At 38.2% G+C, this 25895-nt stretch overlaps 1 protein-coding gene across 2 annotated transcripts in view; it reads right to left on the bottom strand.

Annotated features, from left to right (window-relative positions):
* Positions 1–22913, bottom strand: part of ABCB11 (ATP binding cassette subfamily B member 11) — a 75746-nt gene extending 52833 nt beyond the window's left edge. For both annotated transcript variants that reach the window (XM_081141647.1, XM_081141648.1), the window contains exons 1-6: positions 22833–22913; positions 15801–15903; positions 14553–14574; positions 11513–11564; positions 10488–10726; positions 242–329 (exon numbers count right to left, since the gene is read on the bottom strand). In XM_081141647.1, coding sequence (XP_080997773.1) covers positions 242–329; positions 10488–10726; positions 11513–11564; positions 14553–14574; positions 15801–15876 — 477 coding nt within the window. In that variant the 5' untranslated portion in view covers positions 15877–15903; positions 22833–22913. The remainder of the gene's footprint in view (positions 1–241; positions 330–10487; positions 10727–11512; positions 11565–14552; positions 14575–15800; positions 15904–22832) is intronic.
* Positions 22914–25895: the final 2982 nt, after the last annotated feature.

Below are 25895 nucleotides of genomic sequence, written 5' to 3'. Positions count from 1 at the left end.
GGACAGGACATTGAAACTAAAGGTCTATTCGCCATCTCTCTAGACAACCGCTTGTATGCTCCCCTCCAAATGAAAGAAAGGATCTTTCTCATTCTCTCATGTCCCCCCCGAAAAAAAACAAAACACCAGTAGTCTTTAGGGCTTCTGAATAACTTAAAAGTTAAAGAGTACACTTTGCATTTCATTGTAATGTGTTTGAACCCAGATGTTGATCAAGGAGTAAAATAGAAGCGCTACTAACTTGAATATATCCTGTGATAAGAACCGCCACAGCAGTTCCAGCGTAGTAACTGGCAAATTTGATCATTTCACTTTCAATGTCCAGCAACCTTCAAAAGAGAGGGGAAATGTTAAGACTCACAAGTAGGATCAAGCTACCAAAGATTACATTTGTGAGTACAGAGGAATTTAAAATACATGTATTATATGCTTCTATTAAATATGGGTGAGACATCTTATCTATGTAGAATTATAATCAATCTAGCAAAATTCCTAAATAGATCTCATGGTATCAATCACAGCCAAGATGCTTGCCCCCTTCGGTTGTACAGGCCGAGATGCTAGTGTTGTGAAATAATCAATCTGACATTGTTGGAAGCCTGGGGACCCTAGGTGGCAGCCCAGGGCTCTGTCCATTGAGGCCCCTACACTCAGGCTGGTTGTGCAGGGATAGAGCAATCACAGCTACAGAAAAGTTTTAAAAAGCCAGACAGGTGTCTAAAAAAACACCGGTAGGGAGATGTGTGCTGGAAATCTGGAGCTTACTGTTCCTCCTTTACAACTCTAAGCCAGCTTTTCATGTCCTCCATTTCAGTGACACTGTGAGGAATGTGCATGTCATCTTCCCACAGAGGCAGAAAACCACTTTATTAGTAGAGCCTTTCTGCTGACCTCAGCCCAGGAAGCTTCACTCTCCAGGGCGATTTCTAAGATTGAAGCCAAAGAACTGTGGGGAATAGCAAGAAAGCTCTACAGCATTTTCCAGCACAACTCTGTCATCTGCGGCATAGGGTTTGGGACTGGCAGGGACAGGAGCAGGGGCAGGGAGGGGAAGAAATTGCTTTCAGGAAATAAGGAATTTTATAATTCAAAAACTAACATATTGGTTGATGACAATCCTGATCCTCAGGGACAGGCTAAATGATATGAAATCTGTCCATTTCTACAGAAAATCAGAAAACAGTGTCTTCAGCATAGATGCTCTCATCTCTCATCCTACGTCCTTTCTGCCTCCTATCAGGACTTCCTTCTGTGACCACGCTGGGGTTGCTCTCTCCCTCTACCTACCTCAAACCAAGCATCGAAGCATAATTCATTTTATTGAGAACAAACTGTTATTCGTCACAAATTTCATTGCCACCTTGCACTATTATTCAACATCTTTATTGAATACATTTATATTGAGTATACATATGCATATATACATATATTTGTTTTCCTTGCTAATAAATTGCAAGCTACTTGAGGGCAAAGGCTGGCTTTAAGCTTCTTGCTCACACCGCCTGAAGCCTGGTACAATAGCTTCCACATAGTAATAGAGTCGTAAAGGAGAACAGTAAGCTCAATAAATGTTTCTTGATTTTGCTTTGACTTTCAAAATACTAATGAAGAAAGGAAATAACTGCCTTAGTCAACCCCTCTGATAATCTCTAAACCAGCTAATATGTCCGTGTTCACCCCATTCCTAGTTTTTCATAATGATTTAAGGGAACCCCAAGAATGGACAAGACCTAGAAAATCATAAATTTATATATCAGTATCCACAGTCAGAGGCTCTTACAAAAGCTAACAATCTCTGTACGGTGTATAATGTGCTATTATGAGTAAAGTCTTTTAATTTATAAGTGAGTCCATACTCTGAGTTCTCTGTTTGTGAAATAAAATCTGGGTGTCCAAAAACAGAAATCTATGCGGATTTGTCAAAAAGTTTTCCTTAACTTTCCTGTGGTGCATTCATTCTACGGACACTCTGAGCAGAAGTGATAAAGTGCCTGTCATGAAAACACAGCTGCCAGTTACAAACAAGCCTGTGAAGATTTAGAGCACAGAGCACTGAGCCAGCCCCAGGATTTGCTGGAGAGAGGTTCCGGAGAATTATGTCACTGCTGAGTGGTGTGGGTAAGGACACAGATAGTTTATGATTCTTTTCACCCCTGAGGTACCCCAGAGGTAAATGATTAACTCATTTCTATTTTATTCTTGGCAGAAAAAGTTATCAGTTTTAGAGACTACTTGAGAATATTTCTGGAATAGCAGGACAAGTCTATCAGCAACTCTAATAGGAAGGAAAAGAGCAGGCTGGCTAGTTCCTTGGACTGCACATCAAACTCTTCATCACCTGCCTGGGGGAAAGCTTTTGTGGTTATAAAATCCTGGGAAGGATTCTATAAATTGTGCAGGTGATTTGGACCCCACAATGGACATCTTTTTCTTTTTTTTTTTTAACAGCAAAATTAACTTACATCTACTTGAATAAATTAAGATTTCCTTAACTCATTTATTGAAGAGAGAAGAGGGAAGAGAGATGACAATTAGAGGTAAAGGAAAGAGCTATTTTATAAATTATTAATATATGAGGATTCTTACCTTGTTTTTATAAAAAAATAAATGCATCATAAGATCGAATCACTCAAGATTTCAGATTTACTAAAGCCATAGGCTTTTCATTTAAAATACCTAGGAGGTCACTATGACAAGGTGCATTTCTTAAGAAGGAGTTTTTCTTTCAATGGTTTTCATGCACTGTAGACATAGTAGCATGGACACATTAGAATTAACATCCGTGTCAACTCTAAACTGAGCATCTCAATCTGGCAGAAGTGTGTTCATGTCCCAGTTTCAGAGTGTTGGAGGTTCTGTACTCCTTAATGCAAGAGACATTGACCTATGGATAAATGGTTCATCACTGGCCAAAGTTGCTAGAACATCTATACACTAGAGTATCATACTGCGAGAATGGCTAGATCCTAATTTCAGAAAATCCACAATTTTTTTCACTCAGGAAGGTATTTTTTGTTTATTTATTTTTAATCAAACCTTTATTTTGAAATAAGTATAGATTCACATGCATCTGTGAGAAATAATACTGAGAGATTATGCATGCTCTTTTTCCAGTTTTCCCACAGTGGTTACATCTTGTGAAACTATAGGTTAACATCACAATCAGAATGTTGAGTTGATATCATCAAGATCAGAACAGTCTCATCACCAAAAGGATTTCTCATGTTGCCCTTTTATATCCACACATACTTTCATATGGCCCCGCTCCTCCCTTAACCACTGGCTACTACTGATCTGTTTTCTGTTGTTACAGTTTTGTCATTTGAAGAATGTTAAATGGAATTACACAGAATTTAACCTTTTGGGGTTGGCTTTTATTTCAATCAGCATAATTCTTTCAAGTTTCATAAATAGCTCATTCGTTTTTATTGTTAAATAGGATTCCATGATATAGATACATCACAGTTTGTTTACCCACTCACCTATTGAAGGATGTCTGGGTTGTTTCCACTTTTTGTCTATTGCAAATAAAGCTTCTATAAAGCTTCAATTTTTACATTTAAGTTCATTTCTCTGGGATAAGTCCCCAAGGGTAGAATCACAGGGTCATATAATAGTTGCATGTTTAGCTTTTTAAAAATTGCCAAATTGTTTTACAGAGTCACTGCACCATTTTATATCCCCCCAAGGTATGAGTGATCCAGTTCTTTCAGATCCTCACCGGCAGTTGGTGTTATCACTATTTTTTATTTTAGTCATTCTGGTAGATAAATACTGATATCTCATTTTGATTTTAATTAGCATTCCCTAACCACTAATGTTGTTGAACATCTTTTCATGTGTTCATTGGCCATCTTTATATCTTTAATGAAATGTCTGTTGGTGTCTTTTCTCCATATTCTGAATTTTTTTTAACTATTGAGTTGTGAGAGTAGTTTAGGTATTCTAGATCCTAGTACTTTGTTAGATATATAATTTGCAAACATGTTCTCTCAGTTTGTAGTTTATCTTTTCATCCTCTTAAAAATGTCTTTTGCAGAGTAAAAGTTTTAATTTTTTTGTAGTAAAAAAAAACTCTTCACAAACTTTTCCAAAAAAATAAAAGAGAAGAAAATACTTCTCAACTCACTGTATGAGGTCAGTATTATCTGATACCAAAAGAAGACAAAGACATCACAAGAAAAAAACAAAAAACAACAGATCAATATCTCTTATGTATATAAACACAATAATCATCAGTGAAATACTAGCAAGTCAAATCCAGCAAAATATTAAAAGTATTATATATCATGACCAAATGGGATTTATCCCAGGAATACAAGGGTGTTTCAACATAAGAAAATTAATCAATATAATGTATCATATCAGTATTAAAATGGACAAAAACCACATGATCATCTTAATAGATGCAGAAGAAGCATTTGGCACAATTCAACATCCCTTAATGTTAAAAACACTCAACAAACTAGGACTAGAAGGGAACTTCCTTCACATGAAAAAAGACATATATGAAAATCTCATGACTGATAGTATACTCAATGGTGAAAGACAGAATGCTTTCCTCCTAAGATCAGGAACAAGAAAAGGAATGTGTGCACCCACCACTGTTACTCAACATTGAACTGGAGGCTTTGACCAGAATAATTTTAGGTAAGAAAATGAAATAAAAGGCATCCAGACTGGAGAGGAAGAAGTGTAGTGATCTGTATTCTCAGATGACATAATCTTGTATAGAAAAATCATAAAGAATCTAATTAAAAACCTGTTAGACTTCATAAATAATTTAACAAGGTTGTAGGATACAAGATCAATATACAAAATTAATTGTATTTCCATGCAGTTACAATGAGCAAACTGAAAATGAAATTAAGACAATTCTATTTACAATAGCATCAGAAAGAATAAAATACTTAGCAATAAATTTAACAAAAACAAGTGCAAAGTTTATATTCTGAAAACTACAAAATATTGTTGAAAGATATTAAGGAAGACCTAAGTATATATTAAGATGGCAATACTTCCCAAATTGGCCTACAGATTCAATGCAATCTTTATCAAAATCCCAGCTGACTTCTTTGTGGAAATTAAATAAGCTGATCTTTAAATTCATATGAAAATCCAAAAGACCCATAATAGCCAAAACAACCTTGGAAAAGAAGAACAAAGATAGAAGACTAACACTTTCTGGTTTCAAAACGTACCAAAGAATTACAATAATCAAAACAGTATGTTACGAGCCTAAAGACAAATGGTAGAATGGTGCCAAATGGTAGAATTGAGAGTCCAGAAATAGACCCTCACATTTATGGTAAATTGATTTTTACTAGGGTTCTGAGACTATTCAATGATGAAAGTACAGTCTTTCCAACAAATGGTGCTGGGACTATTGGCTACCCTGGTGGAAAGGAATCAAGTTGGATTCCTACCAAATACCATATTCAAAAGTTTACTTAAAAAGAGCATAGGCTTAAATACAAGAGCAAAATTCTAAAACTCTTAAAAGAAAACATAGGTACAAATCTTCATGGCCTAGCCTTTGGCAATGGTTTCTTAGATATGACATCAAAATCATAAGCAATGAAAGAAAAAAATAAACTGTACATCATTAAAATTTAAAACTTCAAAAATCATCATTACTACAACAATCATCATTAAGAGAGTGAAAAGACAACCCAAAGAATGAGAAAAAAATTCTACAAACCACATATTTGATAAGGGACTCTTGTCTAGAATACAAGAACACTTCCAACTCAATAGTAAGAAAACATACGACCAAGGTAATATGTATAGACTCCAGAGATTAGGATCTAGATATCTTTGGGGGCCATTATTCAGCCCTCTAGAACTATAGTCAGAATATAGATGGTGACAAGTGTTGGTGAGGATGTGAAGATATTGGATCTCCCATACAGCGTTAGTGAGGATGTAAAATGTTACAATCACTTTGAAAAACAGTCAGGCAGTTTCTCAAATGGTTAAACATTACAGTTACCATATGACCCAACAATTCTACATGTAGGTGTATACTCAAGAGAAATTAAAACATCGGTCCACATAAAACTTTATATCCAAATGGTTATAGCAGCATTATTTTTAATAACCAAAAAGTGGAAACAATACAAATGTCCATCAACTGATGAATGGATAACTATTGATACAATGAAATATTATTCAGCAATAAAAAGAAATGAAGTATTAATTCATGATACAATATAGATGAGGCTTGAAAATGTTGTTAATTTAAAGAGGCTAGTCACAAAGGACTGCACATTGTATTTTTCCATTTATTTGAAATATCTAGAAGAAGAAAATCTACAGAGCCCAACCTGGGGTGGCTCAGCAGTTGAGCATCTACCTAGGATCTAGGAGACTGTGGTACTATTCCTGGTCAGGGCACATGCCCAGGTTGTGGGTTCGATCTTCAGTTGGGGGTATGCAGGAGGCAGCCAATCAGTGATGACTCTCTCTCTCATCATTGATGTTTCTATCTCTCTCTCTCCTTCTCCCTTCCTCTCTCTAAAATCAATATATATATATATATATATATATATATATATATATATATATATATAAAAGAAAATCTACAGAGACATAAAGTAGATTAGTGGTTGTCTAGGACTGAAAGGGGATGGGGAAATGGGGAGTGGCAGCTAAGGGGGATAGGGTTTCTTTTTACAGTAATGAAAATGTTCTAAAATTGACTGTGGTGATAGATGCACAACTTTGTGAATATCATAAAAACTACTAATTTGTACACATTAAATAAGTGAATTATATGGTATGTAAATTGTATCTCAATAAAGCTGTTTGGTCTTAAAGTGTCTAAATTCAAAAAGTGCTTGAATGCATAAGCTACATGTACATTGCTAAGAAAATAGACTGAAATCTAAGAGAAAACAGAGACTCAGATTTCTACATCAATGAATCTAAAAGTGAGACAATCAAGGACAGGAACTTCCCAATGGTGGTGGCAGTCAGCCTACAAAAAGTCCCTAATGATTTGTGTCTTCTGGTATCCACACTGTTTTATAGTTCCCTCCCATATTGTACCAGGGTTGGTCTGTGTGAGCAACAGAATATGGCAGAAATGACAGTATGTCACTTCCATGATTTCATTACAAGACTGTGGCTTCCATTTGTTTTGGGTTTTTTTTTGTTTTTTAAATATATCTTTATTGATTTCAGAGAGAGGAAAGGAGAGGGAGAGAGAGATAGAAACATCAATGATGAGAGAGTCATTGATCGAGCCCACAACCCGGGCATGTGCCCTGACCGGGAATCGAACCCCGATCGCCTGGACCCTAGGTCGATGCTCAATCGCTGAGCCACGCCCGACGGGGCTGCGGCTTCCATTTGAATTTTTACACTTTAATTGGATAAAAGTAAGCTGCATTATAATATTTGAACTTCCCTTCTTTCACCTTCTTTCATTCTTTTACCTTATTGTTTGATTATTCTGAGCAAATAAATTCTGATAAGCTAATGAGGAAGCCTAATTTTCTGTAATCTTTTTCAGCATTATTCATTAAGAGCTATTTGAAAAGCTTTAGCCTATAAATTCCATCCAATAGATTACAACTGATATGTGGAAACCAACAAAATGAAATAAAAACTAGTTCCTACCATTAAGTATGCATGCTTATGTTGATAAAATCATTGAGTCACCTTGTAAAGTCCAAGACTAAAGACCTATTATAATAGGTGGAGAAATTGTACTTTAATGATACACTTTCTTCAAGTTGCAAGGAGTATTGGGTAATTTGGGAGGCATATTAACTATTCACACTTACAAGAAGGAAATGCCTTCTCCCTTCCCCTCTGTCCCATCCACATCCATTTTCTCAGTGATCTTACTACATGAAAGCTAAACAAACATATTAATTTAAAGATGTAACAGTATTCATGTCAGTGACCATGATAGCTCACAATTAAAGTATTTAACTCATCAAAAGAGTTCTTAGTAAAGGAATGGCCCAAGAAAGGTGTGGTCTACACAATTTGAGTTATTATATGAAAAATTTTTTAAAAGGACAAATGTCCATTTACATGTTTGGATGTTTGGTATCATATGGATGCAGCTAAAGCCAGTGAACTTCTGAAAGCCCCTATTTGCTTTGCACTTTTGCTCACCTTAGAGTACATGACCCAGTAAGAGTGAATAAAGCATGAGTAATGGGTAGCTAAAGTGAATTCCTTTCTAGTGGATGTTGGTGATGCAGAATAAGGTAGATTCATTCTTTAATTCATCTAATAAATATTTATGAGCACTTGGTATCATGAATATGTCTCAAATTTTGGCCCTTCTAAGAGTTATTTCCAAATTTTAAAACATAATAGGATATATTTTCAGGAATTTTCCCTTGAAAAAATTTACCTTCATGAGTGTGGTTAATGATTTTGGTCTATTTACATCATAAAGAAGTCTGCATTTTTTTCTCCAAAGAGGGAGTGATTAACTTCACATTTTGTAGTCATTTTACTCTGTAAAAAGCAGTTCATCTCTGTCCTCTAACATAAATGAAAGACTTAAAAGACGGTCACTGGAGATAGTCTCTCTTTTATACAAACTGTTCTGAGTCTTACTTGTGTGTTTTTTTAATTTTTCACATTCATTCACAACAGTAAATAAATACCATCTGATCAATTGGAAAGTAAATAGAACAGCAGTCACTAAAAAGTCTGAAATGTCTAAACCAGGGGTTGACAAGTTGTGTTTTTGTAAAGGGTCAAACAATATATATTTTAGGTTCTCTTGGCTAGACAATCTCTTTTGCAACTATTCAACTAAGCTGTTGTGGCACAAAAGCATCCATAGGTAATAAATAGGTAAACAAATGGGCATGGCTGTATTCCATCCTATAAAATGTTATTTACAAAAACAGACCACAGGCCACAGGCCTGGCCTAGACTGAATGCAGAAGCCCTAGCCATTCAGAGACCCCTGTCTGTGCCTTGAGTCAGCATACCAGGTTCAAGGCCCAACTGACAGAGGTACTGGGAAGTATTCAATGTTACAACCACCACTCGGTGCTTAAGAATATTCTATTTGTAAGGTCAATCTGAACACAAAAATTATTAATGTTTATTTTATGGTAGCGCCTACGCTTTCTGTTTGAATCTTTTTTGGTAGAGGGAAGTCACAGTTAAATTCTAATCCAGTAGAGTGTTAACAGGATATATCTCAGAAATCGCTGGGTAGAGACTGTTCACCCAGTTGTGCATCAGCAGTACTGTTTGATCTCAAGCTCACATTCCACCTTTCAGATGCCACAGAATGAGTCTTACTTCTAAATTTAGAAAAGAAACATACATATTTAGACATTAGAAAATATATTTCTGATGAGTAGGCTTAGTATTTTTCAAAGGGTAATTCTGTATATTGTATGTTATCCTATACTTTTCTATCAAGCAGTAATCAATTTGCAACTACGTATTTATTTGAATGGTCATAGATTTAATGATGATCTCAGAGATAAGGAACTTGACTCTTAAGATAACCACGGTATCCTTGATGCTTACACAAGTTTCTGGTACATAGTTGTTCCAAAATTTTTGGCTAAATGAGTGAATGAATAAAATACCATAAGAGTAGATAATATTATGGAAGAGAGTCAATGATTTAGAAGGATTTTTCATAATCTGAAATCAATCTTGTAGAAAAATTTTAAAATGAAGGTGAAAATTATAAATTCACTTGGAAAGCCATTCCAAGTGTCTTTCTAGCCAGGATGTGCCCTGCCCCTGGTTCTCAAATCTGAGTGTGTTTGTTCTTATGTGTAAATAACCCTGTTCTGGCCCTGAGGCAGCAAGAGGCAGGCTGCAAAGTCCCTGCCGTAACAGTGGATCAACCTTTGTACTCTAGACTCACTGATTACAAAGCAGCCTATTGGGCTTATCACAAAGAAAAGTCATGGCACAGTGAGCTCTGGCTAGTTTTTCATGGCTTCCTTCTGCTCACACGGCTCTTTCGTAGAAACTCAACTACTAACTGAGACCAGTGGCCCCTACTCCAAGGTTTGTAGCATACTAATGAAATTCCCATTATAGAGAAAAGGCTGGGGATCTAGTGGATCATAATCCATGACCACAAAAGCTAGGCAATGGAAGGGAGCTAGAAAGGAAAAAAAAAAAAAAAAGAAGTCTTGGATATAAGACATGACATAGGACTCAAGTAAAATTCATGGGTCATCTTCTTTTGGCATTAAGCATTAGTAGTCCCATCCTCAAGCCTATGGTGTGCAAAGTGGTTAAATTTGGATGATGCATTTAATGGGCAATTTCCAATTATGTTTTTTGTTAGGATTTTAAAATCTGGTAAGATACGAGAACCTCCGGGCAGAGTAGTTTTAGAAATATGGGTAAATTTATGTTTCTGTTCACTGTATATTAGATGCCATTCCAGCTCAGTCAATATGTCCCCTTTACACATTTTGAATTACAATTTAAAATGTGAAAAAAAAAGTAAAAAATAAAGAATAGCAGCCTACCCACAAGGCATTCCATTTGTTACGTTCTGGTTGAGGGAGCTGTTGGTCCACACTATGGTGTTATTTACACATGCTTTTCCAGGGATCTGCAGTTCTTGTAATTCAGTTTCGTAGTTAATAAAAACATCTGTCATGGTGCCAAAAATGAGTAACACGCCTGGATGGGCTAGTCCGTGGAGAAATGCACATAAACCTCCCACAAACATCAGCCAAATGTCAGTCGTTGAAGAAAACCGAAACTTGAAAAACAAAGGATTCAGAGATCATCTATGGGTGAAAAGCAGGAGAGGTAGGAGGACTATTTAATTTTAATTACTAGATTCTGATAAATAGTATTCAACACCAAATTTTGTGGGATCATCTTAACAAACAACAGAGTTCCCACTAATTTTATCAAAATGAACGGTATATCAGTTATCTAAAACATGAGACTCTTACATTGTCAGTCAATGTTGTTTCTTTCCCGGTCTCTGAATTCACTTTCTTTATCTCAAGAGTTGACTGTAGTTCTTAGCTATTCATCCACCACTTATGGGGGAATCAGTCACTGGCACCAATACCATTGCCATGTGTGTATACTGTGTGGGACATTCAGCAATAACATAAATTGGCTGCCAGAACTGATATTGACAATGAAGAGTGCCTATTTGTGCCTAGAAATGCCTCCACCCTGAACAAATTTGTCAAAAATACTTATACTATGGAATTTCTGAAGTCTTATCAAAGGAATAAATATAGACAACATGATTACTGTGATAATTTCCCTTACTAAAATAATAATTATAAACTTAGTAATTATTTTCCAGGACACTTTTCTGATCTACTGAATAGGATTTGTGTGTTTAATCAACAATATATTTCTAATTGCTAGTCAGCATGTTATCACATAAACAAAGTTTATGACTGAAAAAGTGATCATTGTAGTTAAAAACCTACTGATATGACTAAAGATTTAACTCTTCCTCCAGGATCTGAACAATTCATAGTTGCAAAACCTATGTCATAAATCAGCACTGTCTCATTACCAATTGAAAGAAGCCAACTTGACTTCTGTCACCTTTCTTCTCATTTTGTAACCTGAGGAGAAAAAAATAGGGATTTACAGACCATACTTTCCAAACAATGAGAAATTCTCCCTAGGTGGTGATTCAATGAGTTATTCTTTAGTATGAAAAAAAGCCCCCCTCTGGCTGAGAAATTCTTGACAAACCTGGTATCTTTAAAACAAGATTTTATTTTTCAGATTTACCTCTTCTAGAAATTTTATTATCAATATATCTCATGCTCAGTAGAGATTCATTGAGGTTTTTCTGAAGGCGCTCAGAGAAAATAAAAAATACTCCTCACTCTCAGTTATACCAATAAATAACTATTGGAGTTCAGTTATTTGAACTATTACCCTTGACCTATTTCTTCTTTTTAATTTGTGTATTTATTTATTGTTGCTGACAGTATTACAGATGTCCCCATTTTTCCCTTTTGTGCCCGCTCTACCCAATCCCCACCCCACCCCAGGCCTTCCCCACACTATTGTCTGTGTCCATGGGTTATGCATATATGGATATATGTTATTTGGTTAACCTCTTCCCATCCCCTCCACCACCCTCCCCACTGAAATCTGTTATTCTGTTCCATACATTCATGCCTCTGGACCTATTTTGTTCATCAGTTAATTTTGTTTATTAGAATCTACATATAAGCGAGATCATGTGCTATTGACCTGTTTCTATATACATTTCCTTGTGGGTAAACAGAGGTGGTTGGATTAGCTGATTTAAAACTTCCTTCTAACACTTAAAAATTTTTACAACTACATTAAGTAGTGTTGATATGATGAAAAGTTCCCCCCAATCGTCCATACTTCCTATAAAATTATGTTTCCTTAGTATTTCTTATTCATTTTATTTCTCATAAAGTTATACTGAACCCACCTTTGACCTTCTCAACTCCAGGGATCTCTACTTGAGCTGAGTCACTCATTCATGAAATACCTTGGAACTTGCCTTCACCAGAAACTACTCTACTCCATCGCACACTGAGACAGCCCAGGCATTTGTTTTGTCACTTCCTTCTCCCTTCCACAACTATTTGTCATCTCAATTGAGACATGCAGCCCCTTAAGCCCTCTATTAACTTATAATTGCTAAACCTCATCAAAATTTTGCTTCCTTCTCCATGCATCACACTGCCTGCCAATTGAACCACATTCTCAACATCATCCTCAAATGTTCCCCAAATCCTTGCTTGGAAACTTCATCTCTACATCCATCCTGCATGTTTGCCCTCTTCTCCTGAAGCCAGGCTGCTAGGCCGGCTGGAGATAACATCTCCACCATGTGAACTGATGCCAACACATGCCACTCCTAGTATTCGGTTACCCTGAGTTTCCCTTCCAGCTCAGAGTAGAATCCCAAGTCTTTGATGAAACATTCAAGGCCCTCCATGGTCTGGCCAACTGGCTCTCTGATCTTGTCTCTTCTTACTGCACTCCAGTTCTTGCCCCTAAGCCATCTGGCCTCTTTGCTGACCTTTGTCCAAGCCAAATTTGTTGGACATTTGCACTTGCTATTTTCTCCTGCCAGAATGCTATTTCTTCAGATAGCTGCATGGTCAGTTCCCTCCCCTCCTTCAGACCTTTCCTCAAAAGTCACTTTTTCAATGGGGCCTTCTCTGATCAAAGTCATTAAAATTTCAGCTTTCCCCCACATCATTTCATGACTCCATTCCATGTTTACTTTTTCCTTTGTAGAAGAAAGTGATAATCATTAGTTACCATGCTATATATTTTTTTTATTTATGATGTTTATTATGTCTCCCTCACCAAAATGTAAGCTCCTCAAGGACAGAAATTTTTACCTAATTTGTTCTTTTCTGTGTCCTCAGCACTAAAATCAGTGCCTGACACCTAATAGACAATTAATACTTGTGAAATGAATAAATGAATAAATGAGAATGGTCTCCAGCCTTAGCTCAATTGAAACACTGTTTCTTCCCTCTAGAGATTGTTTCCCTTCCCTCAGCAGCTTTGTCAGACTCACTCTTATCTTCTCATTCTACATTACCATATCTATTGGGAGACAGAGTCGTTTCCTCTACAAACAAAAGAACAAAAAAAGAAAGAAAAAAATAGAGAGAAAACTCATGGACACAGACAAATTGCCCAGGGGCGAGGAGGGGGCATAGGGGAGATAAATGGTTATGGAAGGAGACTTGATTTGGGGTGGTGAACACACAATACAGTGTACAGATGATGTATTTTGGAATTGTGCACTTGAAAACCTATATAATTTTGTTAACCATTGTCACCCCAATACAACTTTTAAAAAGAGTAGACAAAATAAAAATAAAAACCAAAGAATTCACTCAAACTTCCTGCTAATTCACCCACTGCTTTTCATCTACATTCATACCCATTTTCATCTCTTCCCCACCCAGTGTGATTCTTCTAGGCCCAAGCTGGTCCTGCCACTCTTAGTCCAAAGCTAATGTTACCATACCCCACACCTCCCTCTGCCACAAATTACTTAAAATTTCTTAAATACCTTCAACCTCTCCCTTTCTACCTCCTCTATTTCACCTGTATATTTATTATTGCCTGGCATGCCCCCCTCTTCTAAATTAAATTCCATCTATTTTTGCCCTCATGCCAAGGTATGAGTAACTAAAATTTGTTTTATGTGAGAATTTAAACTCTTAAGCTAAAGAGGAATATCTAATAATTAAGTGTTAGATTTCTACTATTTGCTTGTGGGAAAAATCTGGGGCTTGGGAACCTCCCCTGTACCCACGAAATCATACTCATCAACTTTTCTTCTATTGTTCAGGTGGGAAATTCTGTGCTGTTCCTGGATGCACAGGGGAGATTTGGACCTGGTCTATAAGGGATATTCCAAAAGGTCTTTGAAATCAAATTATAGTAATATTTTAAAGAGAAAAATAATGGATTATCTATACCATTTTATAGGAAGTGTAATGTACATAAAAATATTTCCTTTGCTTTGTGCCTTTTATAGGAATATTGTGAAGCTATTCAAAGAAAGATGCATTGTTGATAAAGTCACTTACCGTGAATTCTTATCATTGTTATCTGTCAGGATAAAAACAATGCATAAGGCAGTTAATAATGACAAAATGCAACATAATTACTTACAATTTTGCTCTGGAAAAAGCCTTTTCTATAAATTATTTTTATTCATGAAGCATAGCGAAATGATTATTTGCTTTTTCTCCTTTTTTAAAAATTCTCTCTTTCTCCCTTTACATATATATAAAGAAAATATTCTTTCAGGATTAGGACTTCTAGCTTGATTACATTTCTAGACTTTTCTCCAGGATATGAAATATTTATATTTTCTGAATATCAACTGGAGACCAACATTAGCTGAAGAAAATATGAATTTTTGAACTACCAAGTAAAGTGAATATTTATTACTTGGTTCTATAGAAACATCAGAATTTCTCTATTTAAAATTTAGACCACAAATTAACTAAACAATATGATGCCGTTGGCATGCCAGTAGAAGCCACAGAATCGAGCAGCACATTGATTATTTTCCCCAGTGTGGGTCAGAGCAGATGGAGGGTAGGAAGTAAAAGGGTGTGAGGTCAGGAAGTCACAGGGAAAGGAACCCAAGGTGCTACGGTCATTGTCACAGAACAGCACATCCTGATTGTCCTGGCATTTTAATTTAGTTTAACTTCAGAGTAAAAAGCCATTATAGTATAGAAAGAGATTAATATTTTGTGTTTGGGAATCAGACAGAACTGGATTAGGATTAGAGCTCCATTATTAGTCATGTGATCTTTGCCAAGTTTTAAAAAATGTATTCAAGTCTCAGTTTCTTTTCCTGTAAAATCATAAGATCTGTTTAAAACAGTAAGACTTGCTTAGAATCATCTGTGCTCACTGCATGCTGGGCACTGACGCCCTTCCCTCCTGCCAGCACAGTCCTGGTGCAGTTCCTCTCAGGGAGCAGTGCTCACTGAATAATTACTGCTTTAATTAACCACAACAATATATGAATAAAGACAATAATAATAGCCGATGCCGGAACAACCCTACTCTGCTTAGGAAAGAGATATTTATAGATTAGATACTTCACAAACCCATACTTTATGCATTTTTACCTTGACATTTTCATACATTGTTACATGGATTCTAGGGAAAACCACCCATTAATGTGTAAGAAACATGTTCATTAACAGTTCTAAATATTGATGGTTTGTCTCTGCCCCTTGAAACCTCACTAGCTTGTTCCATTTTTGTTCTAACCTGTCTTTGTTCAATAGACAGTGAGAGAAAAGGCCACTTACATGGTCCATCTGGCTCAAAGCAGTGGTTCTCCTCTCCAAGCTTCTTCACGCTGCGGAGAATCACTGAGTCAGGCATGGTAACTGCGACCTGCAGCCAGTCTCCCTATAGAGAAAATAAAAGAATCACCACAATTATCTCTTTTCTTTTTTTTAACCAAAGTAGCCAAATGAAAGAAGAACTTGGTTCAAGAAATAAATTTCATTACCAGTCTCATGAAAAGCAGATTTTTTAAGTGATTAATAACTCCATGAAAGAGTCTAGTGATTAGAAAGATAAACCCAAATCACTGATTGCGGATTTCTCAGGATGATGAGTGGATGCTTTTTATTTATCTGTTCTTTCTGCTTATCTCTTCTTCCTTCCTTCCTTCCTTCCTTCCTTCCTTCCTTCCTTCCTTCCTTCCTTCCTTCCTTCTTTCCTTCCTTCCTTCCTTCCTTTACTTCTTTTTTTAATCAGAAAAAATAAAAATCCCTAGAAGGGCAAAACTAATTGGCGACATATCTGACCAACAGCACTCAAATACTAAGGGGGAGTCCTCAGTGCTCCTTTGTAAATAAAGCCCCTCAATCCAGGATACAGCAAGTCCAGTGTGGACCAGGAGAACTGCTATCCAACTCATTTTCTTTTTCTTTTTTTTTAATCTTCACCCATAGATTTTTTTTTCCCCCCATTGCTTTTCAGAGAGAGTAGAACCAGAAGGAGAGAGACAGACAGACATCAGTGTGAGAGAGACACATCCATTGATTGCTTCCCTCACACACTCAAACCAGGACAGGGGATTGAGTCTGCAACCAAGGTATGTGCCCCTGGCTGGGTTAGAACCCGGGACCCTGCAGTCTGAGGGCCAGCTCTCTAACCACTGAGCCAAACTGGCTAGGGCTTAACTCATTTTCTAAAACAAATATAACCTTGACATCAAAACAAACAAGAATGTTATAAAAAAAATTATAATTACTTTTCAAAATAGAGTTAAAATCATTAAATAAGTTATGTTAAGTGTAATTTGGCAGTTTATGAAAACATATAATGAGCAATGTTAATTCCAGGAATGCAGTGTTCAATGTAAAGAAAGTTTTGATCATTTTGATATATGCAGAAAAAGTATTCAATAAAAATTAATATCCATTCCTGATTTTTAAAATACTGAAAAATTAGAAAAATCATTATTTTGTACCCCAATGAATAAATTTTGGAAAATGATCAGCAATGAGTACTAAACGCATTCATTGAAATACTGGCAAAGAGTAAATATTCAAGAGTACAAAGTGCTAGGAACATGTAAAAGAAAGACATTACATTAAGTTATCATAGTTCCTTAAGCGCCTCTGGGCTATGACAATGTTTCATACTTTTCTGGTTTTGATGACCTGGACAGTTTTGAGGAGTATTGAGCAGTTATTTTGTGGGATGTCCCCTAAATGACACTTATGTGATATTTTTCCCAGATTGGACAAGAGTTGTGTATTTTGGGAAGACCTCAGAGGTAAAGTACCCTTCTCATTACATCATATCAAAGGTTCTATCAACACGATTTAGTTAAGTGGTTTAGGAGGTGAGTACAAATAAAAGAACTAGGTCAACCAGATGCAAAATTATTTTACTCAACAAGAAATCTGTTCAGTGTGGCAGTATTACATTCAGAGACTGCAAATTTTGCTGATTCCGTTGATTCTGAAGCTTTAATCTCCAGACTCAGAGAGGGACTTACACCATTGGCCCCTTTGGTTCACCAGCTTCCTTGGGCCTCCAGCTTGCAGACTGTGGGACTTGTCAGCCCCCATCACCATGGGCATCAATCCCTCATAATAAATCTCTTTCTACATGTCCTACTGGTTCTGCTTCTCCCAAGAGCCTTGAGTAATATAGTTTGTATTCTGTGAGATCGTTAATTTCTAAAAAGAGCATAACATGGTTTAGGTGTGAATGCCAGGCCAGCTACCGAAACCTGGGGCCTTTCTTTTGTTTGTTTGCTTTCTTTTTCAGCATTCAGTGCATCACTCTGAACTCTGAAAGTCCCCTGTGCCCTTTTGGTACACCAAGGAGCTATCCTTCGAAAGATGTGCACTCTTGCCCGGTCAGGCGTGGCTCGGAGGTTGAGCATTGACCTAGGATCCAGGAGATGGTGATTCGATTCCCGGTCAGGGCACATGCCCGGGTTGCGGGTTCGGCCTCAGTCCGGGGCGTGCAGGAGGCAGCCGATCAATGACTCTCTCATCGTTGATGGTACTATCTTTCACTCTTCCTCTCTTTTCCTCTCTCAATACTCAATAAAGATATATTTAAAAAATAAAAAAAGAAAGAAAGATGTGCACTCTCCATTGTCACAGGGCATGCATTGTGTGGCATCTGACTGTTGCTCAATAGAAATGGAGGCTAGGTGCCTTATCTCTGGCAAGTTTAGAAATGGCAGTGATGACTTTTCAAAGCCATTGTGTTGAAAATGTTGATAGCTTGCATGCAGCCACAAAAATAGTAGCAATTTTATAACACTAAGTTTGGGGAAATGCAATAAGGCGCCACAATTACTAGAAAGAATAAACAAGGTATTGCTTGTGATAATTTCCAGAAAAGGCAATGTTTCCAGAACAAGATGTAACATGAGTTGCTTCATATTATTATAAGTGTAGAATGAAACTCTGATATATCATTAGACCATGTTTCCTCCCACTGGTTAATTCCCTTTTTATGAGACAATATCCTGGATACATCACATAGCAGATGCTGGAGAATATCTCAACTAATCTTTGAAACCCTGGAAACATAGTGGGAGTCTGGTTTTTAGGAATAAACAGATTTGTTTTACAGGGTTATGAGAGTGTCTCCCCTTCACTTGGTACACTCTCTGATTTAAGAATGCAATAATTTGTCAAGTTATTTCCCCCATCAATACAAACAGATGTAATGTCATCCAATTCTACCCTTCTAACACCTAAGCTAACAATTTGTTCTTGAGCTTCCTGAAGCTTGTGCAAGGTACTTGGTATCATACCTTGCAGGAAGCTTTAATTAAGGTTTCTTAAGAATTTACAGTAACAACATTTTACTTTAACCAACACAAAAGAACTCAGAGTTAAAAAATAAGACACTGCTATTTCCTTTTCACTCTAAATTTTGATATAGTAAATTATCTTAATCTCCGAAAAAATCTTCAGAAACAAATTCCCAGGGTCTTTCCGAAAAACTTATCTTTCAATAAACTTGAGAATCTAGGACTTAAAAGTAGAAAATCAGAATTTCTAAGCACTGGTTGGCAGACTTTGGCCACCTAATCATGGAATCCCCCAAGAATTCTTAATTGTCCATGCCAACACCAGTGTTTCTCTTTGCTCAATGGCACGTACTCTATAACCTGAGTACTACACATGCTTCTGTTTAACTATCCAAGGTTGATGTTTTCTTTGATAAAATGTGTAATCCTATCAACACAGAAGCTCACATTGGGGGACAGTCTTCTGACCTTTACTAGTAGACATAGCAGAGGTTTTTCTACCTTAGAACATTAGCAACAACACTCTGTAAGATCAACGCTGGTGGGAGAAAGGTAACTGAGAGAAGAATCAGGCTGTCACTCAAGAGAATCTGTGTCATTGACACACCTCAGGAAGGGGGCTGAGTGAGCAGTGCCACAGGGGCATGAGGCTGTCAAAACTGGAGGAGATAAAGAGTTCTGCCAGCATGCCAGGGACAAATCAAAATTCCTGAGAGTACAAAACGTCAGTGCCCACAGTGGGTCACTGTGCCAAGGCTCCTAGTGTGACTTCAAAGCAACAGCCTAGAGCAACAGATGAGTGAGCTGACCTTCACCAAAGACTGGGAGCACTGCAGAAAATCTGAACAGAAGGAGGAGGGAGAGGAAGGGAAAGGAGAGGGAAAGGAAGGGAAGGGAAGGGAAGGGAAGGGAAGGGAAGGGAAGGGAAGGGAAGGGAAGGGAAGGGAAGGGAAGGGAAGGGAAGGGAAGGGAAGGGAAGGGAAGGGAAGGGAAGGGAAGGGAAGGGAAGGGAAGGAGTCAGGCTTAAGAATAGTTCTCCCAGGAGCTGGAATCCTTCCAGGCCGAAGGTAATAACTACAATGGGAAGATTCAACCCACAACCTGTTTTTGTAAATAAAGTTTTATTGGAACCCAGTCGTGCCCATTTGTTTTCATTTTTTCTTTGGCTACAATGGCAGATTTGAGTAGCTGTGACAGAGACTATATCCACCCGAAAATGTTTGCTGAACCCTTTATCTTGAGGTCAGCTCAGGGAGAAATCTTCAAGGACCAGATTTACCTAACCGAAAAACTGTGTGATGGTCCAGCCCTCCAACCAGCCCTACCCCTGTGAAGCTTATAGTATGGCAGGGAAGACAGATGACACATTAGTATTACAAACAAAATTACTAAGAATAAAGGGGAAGTACCTGCATCTCCTAAACCCTCAAGCAGAAGCTCTGCTCTTGTCTAGAGATTTAAGGAAGGCTCTGGAACCAGATGAGACCTTGAAGATGAGGGGAAGTTAGCCCAGGGAAGAAGAGAAAGAAGAGTGTCCCAGGCACAGAAGAGCACATGCAAAGGCCCAGACCCAAGAGACAGTACAGTAGGTTTAAGGATTAAAAAAGGTCCAGTGAGTCTGGAAGGAAGCGCAGTGAGCTGGTGGATGTAGCTTGTTGATTCCTTGGAACCTGGTAATCCTTAACATTCAGGACTTGGGGCCTTATCCCAAGGGCAATGGAGCTAATAAAGGCTTTTAGGCAAAAGAAGAATATTATCACATTTACATACATTTTTAAAACCCCAACACTCTGATAAGGTTTGAGACTTGGGAGCCTATACCCAGAGAGAGAGAAGAGGAAATCATCTTGAGAAGGTCAGAAATCCCCCCAGATCAAGCAGCAGCTCACCCTCGTTTACTAAGTCCAGGAGTGTGTATAGTTCAAACCACTCCCAGGCAGATGGGCCTGAGGCCACCAAAGGAAACAGGCTGTGTGATGTGACACGGCCAAGCCAATGGTGCCCAGGCTCTTGTCACTTTAGGAGATGGCTTGTTGACTCTATCAGTGTTCAGGGTTTTGAATTTTTTCTGGGAAAATTTGTTCTGCTTCCCATTTCATTTTCTCCCAAATGCTCTTTTTAAAACATGTTGGTCTTGCCTGGACTGGATTCAGGAGGAAGGGGCAGAGGTTTTCCCTCATCCAGACCAAGATGGTAAGGAGGAGCCTTAACAGCCACTGAGGAGCTGAGACACAACAAGGGGACAGGCCAGGCTCAGAAGTGGAGTGGCCCTTCCCTGCACCCCACATCACACTGTGAATACTCTCCTTGGCCTTACTCTTATGAAGCTGTCCCCTCTGTAAAATCTCTTAAGGCTGCCAGCTCCATAAACTCCCCTTCCCTGAGCTGCTCAGAGAGAAAAGCAGAACTGCTCCTGCCCCTCTTGAATTTGGAAGTCATTTTCCAAGCCACAAATTTCAATATTTCAAAAAAGCCCTTAAAATGTCTTTCACTGCTGACATTTAAGAATGTAGACAGGGCCCCTCTGTTATCATCAAACCTAACAAGTAATTTCTTTCTCCCAAGGATCATTAGAGGAGAAAAGAAATATTAACTTATATTAAGAAGCAAGAAAAATATTATCTTGCAGGTTTTGGGATGATGGTGTGTGTCAATAACGTGGGAGACGCTGTCCAGGGATGGGATAAAAATGGGGCTCTGTTAGCTACAAAGGGAAAGAAATGCACAGGGATCCTCACGGGGACCCACAGACATCCTTTCTCCCCAGTGTCACAGCTGAGATAGAGGGCTAAGGGACTGGTTTTGGAGAAAGTGGAACTTGACCACCACAGCTGCTCCCAGCTCTCCTTTCTCTCTCCATGCATAGCCCTGTCATTGTCACAAAGCAACACACAGCTCCAATATTTGATTCCTGCCTGGAACTCGGACATTTTCTAGCAATCTCAGTGACTTTTAAAACCAGAGTGGGCAATTTTTTTCCTAAATTAAGTCCTAATTCACCTTCAGGCTTCATCAGCAAATATTTGTCACCACTACTCCTAGTAGTAAAACACACACAAGGGGCTTACAATCAAGGGGGGAGGGGCATGTAAACAGTTACTCCTCAGCAGGGACATGGAGTCTTCAGAGATCATTACGGAGCTACAGAGCAGAGCGCAGGGGTGACTAAGTTTCGAGGGGTGGGGGGTACGTGGGGGTAGGGTGGTGGGTAGGTGCACACAGAAAGAATCTCTGTTAAACAAGAGCCTTAAATAAGTCAATACCTTAAAAGTTTAATAAATAACTGCTGTTAGATCCCAATATTAAGACTCTTAGGTACAATCACTATTATGTGTCTCTAAAATGTCTAGAAAGCTGTTCCTCCTTCACAACATTTAGAAATACCACACTTACTTCCCTGTCTTAAAAGTGTATGATATTTGATCTATGTGCTCCAATCATCAGCAACATGATTTCTATTGGCTAGGAAAACCTAAAAACTGAAACTACATTCTAGAAACCAACTTTCCCCCCTCTAGCCAGGCATCCAGAGCTCTTATTTTTTAGTACCTAAATTATTAAAAACTGGGAGACTGCGGAAACGAGCATGGTGTTGGAGAAAAGGCAAGTCGGTATAGTTCTTTATTAAGCCAGCACCAGCTTTCCAGGGTAGGGTTTGTAGTTATCAGTGCAAACAGAATTATGCTTCCATAAAGCCAAGTTAAGAAACTTCACTGGTATTTTTACCTTTGGCAGATTATTCAATCTGTTCACCCGTTTACACAGCACATCCCCAACACCACAGATTCTCAAAGGAATTGATGCATACAATAGCATTGCTATAAATGAGACTGCAATTAAGAGTCATCTGTACTGTATATACTACTGTGAAATCATTCATGTATTCTGCAAGTTCCTATACAAGCATTGTCATATATTTATCCCATGACAAGAGGCCGCCCTTTAGTAAATCAGAAACGCAGTGCCCCACAAAGGGAGCTTTAGAGGAAACGGATTTGCAGAACACAGTCCTCAAATGCTGTAGACGGCGTAAGTCGCTTACCTGTGAAAGCGAACCTGAGGAAGCCAGAAGAAGCAATGAACTCCACTGCCGAGAGGCAAAGGGTTTTACAGCCTTTCCCAACTCCAGGGCTCACCGTTAGAAAGCACTGAGCAGCTCAAGCTTTTTGGGAACATTATCTATTTGCTTAAGGGTCAATACCCTGAAGGGCAGCCTAAGCACAGTTCAGTGACATCTGAGAAGAGACTGAACACGCTCGAAGTAATAACCCCAAACACAGAGTGTGCTGGGGAACCCTCTGAGGGGCCATCGCGCTGTGGAAGGTGCTGATTTGCTTCCGAAAGAGGCGAGTCACAGGCCGGGGGCTCGGGCGAGAGTGCTGTGGTTCTGGCTGTGTCCAACTCTTCTTTTTATAGGCCCTTATGTTTGAAAAGTTACTTAAAAACATAACTGGGCAAATGAAACAAAAGGAAAAAACCTTTAAACTTTCCTCCTCACGAAAAGTTAATAGATCTTATGACTTTTATTATCATTCCTTTGATTATTTCTATGATTATTTCTTTATTATTTGTTCTCTTTCGGACTATAAGTTTCATGAAACCATGTCTGTTTTGCTCATCCTATCTATCCATAGTGCCTATCAAGATGCCAAGCTAATAGTCATTGATAAATATTTATTAAATGAATAAATGAAAGAAGGGGTGGACTAAGTGTCAGAAATAGTTTTATTCTAGTCCTTACCAAGGGCTAATAAGCATGGTGTTTCCTGGGCACCTACCCACATTCCAGCAATGAGAGTGAACCCCTACTTTCACTTGTTGTTTTCCCCCTTGTATGTGTCAGAAAGGTGATCTGCTTTGTTCAGACACTTTGCTCTGGGATGGAGGAACTGAATGCCAAGACGAGCCAAGGGCAGGAGAGGAGGCTTATATGTAAGGGCAGGAGAGCAGGTTTCTTCTTTATGTTCACAATGAACCAGGAACACCAATGACGAAAGAGAGAAGCTGGCCCCATTGGGTTGTTTAAGAAGTTCAAAAGGCTGTGGGTTTATAAGAGGGATATATTAGAAATGTTAGGATGATATGAATGAAATAAAAATGAGAGCAAAGGACATTGGAGTTAAAATCCAACAGCTGAGTCACAAACCACAGCTACACCCTTGCAAACGGGGTTGGGGAAGTGAGTGGGAATATGAAGAAATGGGATTGGTTTCTCAGAACAGGCAGTTATAAGTAGTATAAGGCTAGGAATTTAATGGTGATGACTGAGAAGCAATGTTGGAAATTATGAGGATGTGCACACTTAGTATTGCTGTGAATTTTATCCCTATTATAAAATTTAATTGTCAGTGTTTTGGACTTTAGGATATAGTAGGAGATATCAGAAGTAATAAATAGGTTCATGAATGAAGAAAGTATAGGTGACTTTTTATTATATATTATCTTATTTTGTTCAGATGCCAGTCTGATCACATATGGTCCAAAAACACTCAAATAATAAACCACTATAATCAGATTTAAAGATTGGTCCTCAAGCATTATAGCCTATGATGCCACACTTGTCTATGATCTCACTGATATGAAAGCACATCCACACCTCAGGGGCTGCCAAACCATTCAACACAGCTTCCTTAGCTGTGAGCTGTTTGCGGCTACTGGTTCAAGCACTATTATGTCTTTTCAGGCTCTATTTAACTGTAAGAATCTCTGCTAGTGTTGGAGAAACCAGCTCAACCTTAAGGTGAAGCCAAAATGTGGCTAATCCAGGCTTTGAGTAAGTCACAGCAACATTTATCAGCACCAGAGCCTGATACCCAAGTACCTTGCACATGCTTCAGGAAGCTCAAGAACAAATTGTTAAAAACAACTACAATAAATTGTTAGATTAGGTGCTGAGAGAATAGAAGTAGATGACATCACATCTGCTTGTATTGATGGGGGAAATAACTTGACAAATTATTGCATTCTTAAATCAGAGAGTGTACCAAGTGAGGGCGGGGGGCACTCTCATAACCCTGTAAAACAAATCTGTTCATTCCTAAAAACCAGACTCCCACTATGTTTCCAGGGTTTCAAAGATTAGTTGAGATATTCTCCAGCTTCTGCTATGTGATGTTCCCAGGATATTGTTTTATAAAAAGAGAATTAACCAGTGGGAGGAAACATGGTCTAATGATATATCAGAGTTTCATTCTACACTTATAATAATATGAAGCAACTCATGTAACATCTTCTTCTGGAAAAATTGCCTTTTCTGGAAATTATCACAAACAAGACTTTGTTTATTCTTTCTAGTAATTGTGGCACCTTATTGCATTTCCCCAAACTTAGTGTTATAAAATTGCTACTATTTTTGTGGCTGCATGCAAGCTATCAACATTTTCAACACAATGGCTTTGAAAAGTCATCACTGCCATTTCTAAACTTGCCAGAGATAAGGCACCTAGCCTCCATTTCTATTGAGCAACAGTCAGATGCCACACAATGCATGCCCTGTGGCAATGGAGAGTGTACATCTTTCGAAGGATAGCTCCTTGGTGTACCAAAAGGGCACAGGGGACTTTCAGAGTTCAGAGTGATGCACTGAATGCTGAAAAAGAAAGCAAACAAACAAAAGAATAGCCCCAGGTTTTGGTAGCTGGCCTGGCATTCACACCTAAACCATGTTATGCTCTTTTTAGAAATTAACAATCTCACAGAATACAAACTATATTACTCAAGTCTCTTGGGAGAAGCAGAACCAGTAGGACATGTAGAAAGAGGTTTATTATGAGGGATTGATGCCCATGGTGATGGGGGCTGACAAGTCCCACAGTCTGCAAGCTGGAGGCCCAGGAAAGCTGGTGAACCAAAGGGGCCGATCGTGTAAGTCCCTCTCTGAGTCTGGAGATTAAAGCTTCAGAATCAACGGAATCAGCAAAATTTGCAGTCTCTGAATGTAATACTGCTATACTGAACAAACTTTGTTGTTGAGTAAAATAATTTTGCATCTGGTTGACCTAGTTCTTTTATTTGTACTCACCTCCTAAACCACTTAACTAAATCGTGTTGATAGGACCTTTGATATGATGTAATGAGAAGGGTACTTTACCTCTGAGGTCTTCCC

Source organism: Miniopterus schreibersii, assembly GCF_964146895.1.
Source record: "Miniopterus schreibersii genome assembly, chromosome: 7".
In the NCBI taxonomy this organism is placed as follows: domain Eukaryota; kingdom Metazoa; phylum Chordata; class Mammalia; order Chiroptera; family Miniopteridae; genus Miniopterus; species Miniopterus schreibersii.
Note: the sequence above shows the minus strand (reverse complement) of the source record. Positions and strands in the feature narration are given on the sequence as shown.